The sequence below is a fragment of the Saccostrea cucullata genome, unplaced genomic scaffold (assembly GCF_032062105.1).
Source record: "Saccostrea cucullata isolate Sc308-1 unplaced genomic scaffold, CSIRO_AGI_Scuc_v1 ctg23742, whole genome shotgun sequence".
Lineage (NCBI taxonomy): Eukaryota > Metazoa > Mollusca > Bivalvia > Ostreida > Ostreidae > Saccostrea > Saccostrea cuccullata.
In genome coordinates, this window is record NW_026919234.1 from 9,580 (window position 1) to 15,365 (window position 5,786).

Here is a 5,786-nt window from a genome sequence, read left to right on the forward strand (position 1 = left end):
AATTAAAAAAAAAAGAAATTTACTGTCTAAATGCCTGATTTTGTGTAAGATGTTACGTGAAAACCGACTTTGTACATACTGATTGCCGGGCCATTTATTATATACTGAATTGTCGACAGATTTTTCTTTTTTTTTTCCCCATACGAACATACGAATTATGAGCAAACGGCGTGTGTAACAGGTTGGAAGGGGATCTTCACTCTTCCATGGCACCTGAACCCATCTCTGATGTTTTCGAGGTCCGCCTTGCTCCGCACTTGTATTGTTTTATGGACTTATGAGCTTGAATACATATTTCATGTTCTGGTCAGAAGATCGCCAACATTCATTTTTTTTAAATACAAATGATATTAGTCGCCCTTGCGTCGCAGTGGTTGGAAAGTCTGCTCTAAGAGTCGCATAGTAAGAAGTTGATCTTGACGTCGTGGAATACGGACGTGGATACTGGCCCCACAGATGAGACCGTAGTAGGTGCTGGCATGAAAAAGATCCGTCACTGCTCAATGACCGAGTGCTGAGAAAAGAACAAAACTTGCAGGTCCCCGACAAGTAGTGGCCATCTCTATATGAGTGAACAATTTTTGAGAGGGACGTTAAAATAAGATTTAAAAAAACCCTGTACCAATATAGTATTTTAAACCATTTATTTCGTCCATAAGACGCATACGTAGAGCAGAAGTACAGCTTTAGGCCGTTTATTTTATGGTCGTGGAGGTTAAAGTAAATCCACAAGTTTAAACCGAGGTCATGAGTCACAGTTCCGAGTATGTCTAAATTTGCAGTCTTTCGCCGGGAATTGTTGGTGTCCCAATTTGACTGAAAAAATTCAAAACAAGCAAACACTCAAAACAATACTTAAAATCTAAAGTTAACTAAATTAAAAATGACATGTATATGTTTATATATTCTTTCTTTGATTCTTTTGGGCTAAAATTTATATGCCATATATTTTTTTCTGTCCTTAAGCTTGTTCGAGCCTTAAAATCAAACGCTTGTGTCTCGCTGTAGGCATTTGCACTACAGTAGGTCCTAATTTTGTTTCTTTTCCTCTGTATATGGTGACGTTTTTCGAAGCAAGTTAAAAAGAAAAAAATATATATAAATATATCATTCAATTATTTTTCTTCGAAAAAGAATCAATCTGAACATTGTATAAAATTTACAAATGCTAACAGGTTCGATGGAAGCATGAATTCATTATTATAATAATATTCCTTGTTATTGTATTTCACTTGGATACATTTTCTAGTCCTCTTCTTCGTCGATGTGCTTCAGATCCTCTTTGATATATAGATCTTCTTCTTTTCTACTTCTATCATCATCCTCCTCTCTTGTTTGGTAAACCTCTTCAAACTTCTTGCACTTGATGTCAAGAGCATCCAGCAAATCTTTCCACGTCTTCTCGTTAAAAGACTTTACTTTGCATCTCCTGTGATCCATGAGTTTCTTCAAACCTTTGGTGTTTTTATCGCTTTGCCTCTTTTTCAATCCGTGGACATGTGGCTCCCCCTTTGTTATGCACGAGCGGCGTTTTATCTTATAAAGACTAGCAATGTAGATCGTCAACTGCAGTTGTCTTTTTCTCGTTAGGAAATCTAGCAGCTTGCTTGCGCAGTATTCACAGGGTGAGTTGTTGAGGTAAATTCTTACTCTCATTAATTCTTTCTTGTACATCCCGGAGAGTCTTTTAATCAAGGTTTGCTCTGAATGTCTTTTGACGCTCGTTATGACCTTTGGATCTTGGCCACTGACCCAGTAAACTAACAGCGTGGTGCCGGCGTAAGACCAGTTGTATTGATGGTTTAGGACAGTGTTATACATATGATTAAAGACGTCTTCTGCATCTGAAAAAGTGGTTCTAAAACAATATTGAAGGGATCTAAACTATATGCATGTCAGTATAGCAAAGCATCATTCTCTTTTAAAGATCCTTACACACACAGAAAATTGTAGAAAATTTCGACATCAAATCTGTGTATAGTTAAGCACGTTTAAGACAATGTCACTGTTGCAAAACTCGTGACTTTCTTTTCAAAATCGCCTTCACAAAAAATAGAGATAGATCGCATGTTTCTTAAAAATGCATTGTTGAACTTTTCTTCGTACTTAGGGAATACGTTTAGAAAACTAAAACACAAGTTTACTGATCAGTTTGGAAGTTCGTACTATATTTTAAGCCTAATACACTTTTAAGAAACAAACAAGTCTGATATAAAAATAAAATATAAAAAAAATTCTGTTCTCCTAATAGGTCTCTTGTATTTGAACATTTCGAGTTTATTGACTGGGCTCTAGAGCAACATGCGTTTTGTCGGAACTGCATGTTTACAGCAGTTAGGTTCGAGGGGTCAACAAAATGTGTTTTGCACGAGAATACAGTCAATGAATATATTGTTATACTTTTTTTTATTCATTTTATTTTAAACATAAATGTATGCCGAACACCACAAATGAAAATGAAGTCAAGCTAACCCGCCCATTAAATGACGAAAGCAGTATACATGTGTAATATCTCATCGACAGGTCCAATATCTCATTTAGATCAAGCATTGGTTTTTTTAATAACCACTTCGTAAAACATTGGAAATGTTACAGTTTTAATAGTATTGATATGGGAACAATTCTTAAATAAGGGTATAGCTTTCAGTATAATTTAGAGAATGCTAAAACTCAGGAAATCAAAGAGCTAGTAATTACTCAATAGTAAACAAACTATTTTTGCGACACGCGTATGAGTTCTTTACATACCGGTGTTGTTTTATCTTTTTTCTTAGTTGTAACTAGTAACTAGATTCCCTTTTGTATTGATTGATAAATTATGCTCAAATGTAATATGACACAGGTACTTAAATATTTATAGATGCAGGTTTGATATGGTATTACATGTACAAATATTGCATAAGAGCTTCATATTTCAAACGATCGACTGTGTAATCAATTACCTGCTTCGGGTTCGTCATCACTTATGTTATCTAGAAAGAAACAACAGAAAACAACATTGTTACTAAAAAGCATACTAATAAAATCATAATTCGCATTACCTGTATCTTATCTCTCTATTCCCCTCTCCCCCTCTCTCTCCCTCTCTTTCTCTCCCTCTCTCTGTATTATTTATCATCAGACGGAAAGAAGAACATTTCATAAAAGAGCACCGCAAAGCGGAGCATCTTTTTGCAAATAGCATACATATAATCAATACATTCGATATCGATCTTGATAAAAATTAAATCACTGTCTTTTTGCACAAGAACAAATTGTGTTACTATGTTATACTTCAACTCAGTTGCAAGGGAATTAAAAAAAGAAGAAAACACAAACACACATGCAAGCATCCGAACGAACACACAGAAAAGTTAACAACACTGATAAACAGCTTATTGTATTAACCTTAACACTTGGCAGTTATAAGTAAAAGACACTAGAAAATATTTACCAAGGTCAGTTTCAGAATCATCATCTTCGTCGCTCTCTGTAAAAATATTATTTTTATTTTATTTCAACAATACTAGCTTTGTGTTAGCTTATGTTATAGCTAGATATATAGATATATCTGAAAGAATTAAAGTGCATTTTTTGGGGGCATAACTCTGTCCACTATATGTACATGCAAGTTAAATTATATCAATATGCAAGAAAAGAATGTAAGCCTGCAGGATAATCATGTCTACTTCAAGAAAATTATGAATTATCATGAATGTTACTGATCCTTTTAGGGATTTGGATTTTGTAAATTTACTCAGGATCCCAGTATCTGATACATTTATTGATAATAAATTCAAGATGCAACAAATTTTTGTTGACCTATCATGTGACTTTTACGTCGCCTATATTTGACATAAATATCTTGCTTGTCAACATTATTATCTTGCATGCATTTTGACAAAAATATCTTTAATGTTTACATGATAATCTCGCATGCAGACATAAAAATTGCAAGCTTAAAATATTTTCAGCAATTTTACATTCATATTTTTATTACAAAGATACAATTTGTATATATATATATATATATATATATATATATATATATATATATATATATATATATATATATATATATATATATATATATATATATATATATATATTTGTTTCTGAGTCTTCTAACCATGAATAGCTTTTAACCATTAAAATCAACAGAACAGTATATCCAGACATATACTAGTACTTTATGACAAAAAAAGTTATTTCAAAATTACTTATTAATCATAAACTACATTACCTTCCTCCTCTTCTCTTGCCCCGAAATCAAAACCTCGTCTTTCGCCAGTGCCAGATCCCCCTTTCACCCCGAAGCTAAAACTTCTTGATTCCACCGAATATGAACTTCCTCTGGCACCGAATCCAAAAACGCTTTTATCCATTGAGCTAGAACTTCCTTTCGCCCCAAAGCTAAAGCCAACAAATCCTTTATCCCCGGAGCCAGAAGCTTCTTTTCTACCTAAGCCAAAACTTTCATTCTCCCCTGAGTAAGAACCTTCTCTTTTACCAAAGCTAAATGTAACTTTTTCCCCAGTGTCAGATCCATCTTTTACCCCGAAATTGAAACCTCCCTTTTCCCCAGAATTAAAGCCTCCACTTTGCCCGAATGTAACCCCCGATCTTCCTGCTGAGTCAAAACCTCCACTTTGCCCGAAAGTAAAGCCTGATCTTCCCGCAGAGTTAAAACTTCCTCTTCCACCGAAGTTAAAAAAATTCTTTTCCCCAGAGTTAAAGCCCCCTCTCCCCGCAGAGTCGAAACCTCTTCCAACGCCGAAGTTAAAACTTGGCTGCGAATCCATAATGGGCGATATGCATCCAAAAATATATCAAGGTATTGCCAGCAGTTCTGTAGAAAAAAAACTTTAAAAAGGCACATGATTGAAACAGCGTAATCGATTAGCTAAATCATTTATGTACATATCAATTTCATATTTTGACAAAAAAGCTCCATGCTGAAGGGATATACTTTGGTAGTCCCAAACATTCTAGATCTTTTATTGCATGTCGATTTATTAATTGACTTTATAAAACAGTTATATGTATCTACTAGGATGTTTAACATATACAGTGTATCGATGTGACCTTAAAGATAAACAAAAGTACATGAATGTTAATTTTTTTTCAGACAGTAAGATGTCAATATCTTGAGATGTGTTGTGAAAAACGTTTCACTTCTCAAATTTTGTGAAGGGCTGAAGACACTGAGGTTTATGCTTAATTAGTATCAATCGTATATTTTTTAAAATTCAATCAAATTAACAAAATAAATAATAGAATAAAATAAACAAAAATTCTTTCAGTTCTCTTCGACTGCATGGCATGGAGTGGAGCGTCTGGTCAGAGTTGCTGAGTAAGGAGTTGATCACTACGTCGCTGGTTCGAATCTCACTGTGGGGCATTGAGACCTGTCCTTAGAATGAGATCGTATAAACCTGTCCTGTGTCGCAGGAGATGCTAGCACAAAAAGATCCCTAAATGACTAAATGGCTTTAAGTGCTGAGTATAGATTAAAAATAAAATTTGCATCTCTCAAACAGCAAGTGGTTACATCTCCACCTTCTAGAAAAAATTCTAGAGAGGCACGTTAACAACAAACAGACAAAGTTGAAAGTTGAATTATGTCAACTTTTTACATGTGTTATTATGTATAATTGAAATGAAAAAAAAAGAAAACAATAAGACAATTATTTTATTTTTCATACGCTGAATGCATAGTATCCCTTTAAAATATTGTACATGAAGTATATGAAACAAAAATACGGTCAAGTTAACGTCTTTACGAGAGCCGTTCAAAAAATACGCGG

The 5,786-nt window shown here is 34.2% G+C and overlaps 1 protein-coding gene across 3 annotated transcripts; it reads right to left on the bottom strand.

Annotated features, from left to right (window-relative positions):
* Positions 1–744: 744 nt before the first annotated feature.
* Positions 745–5,019, bottom strand: LOC134282900 (uncharacterized PPE family protein PPE40-like). Of its 3 annotated transcripts, XM_062765336.1 has the most exons (5): positions 4,622–5,019; positions 4,218–4,573; positions 3,434–3,467; positions 2,943–2,972; positions 745–1,844 (listed from the first exon to the last, which is right to left on the bottom strand). In XM_062765336.1, exons 1-5 carry the CDS (start codon positions 4,779–4,781, stop codon positions 1,246–1,248), a joined length of 1,179 nt encoding a protein of 392 aa, XP_062621320.1. In that variant the 5' UTR covers positions 4,782–5,019; the 3' UTR covers positions 745–1,245. The 3 variants fall into 3 exon arrangements, with proteins under 3 accessions (XP_062621320.1, XP_062621303.1, XP_062621314.1); XM_062765319.1 differs by having other exon boundaries at positions 4,218–5,017; XM_062765330.1 differs by having other exon boundaries at positions 3,434–3,469; positions 4,223–5,015.
* Positions 5,020–5,786: the final 767 nt, after the last annotated feature.

Excerpts from the sequence above, each read along its gene's own strand:
- LOC134282900 (XM_062765319.1), bottom strand. The coding sequence starts at position 4,781 with ATGGATTCGCAGCCAAGTTTTAACTTCGGCGTTGGAAGAGGTTTCGAC. Across the intron at positions 3,468-4,217 it reads GAGAAGAGGAGGAAGGTAAT|AGCGACGAAGATGATGATTC; the intron begins GTAGTTTATGAT and ends ATTTTTACAGAG. Across the intron at positions 1,845-2,942 it reads TGATGACGAACCCGAAGCAG|ATGCAGAAGACGTCTTTAAT; the intron begins GTAATTGATTAC and ends CCACTTTTTCAG.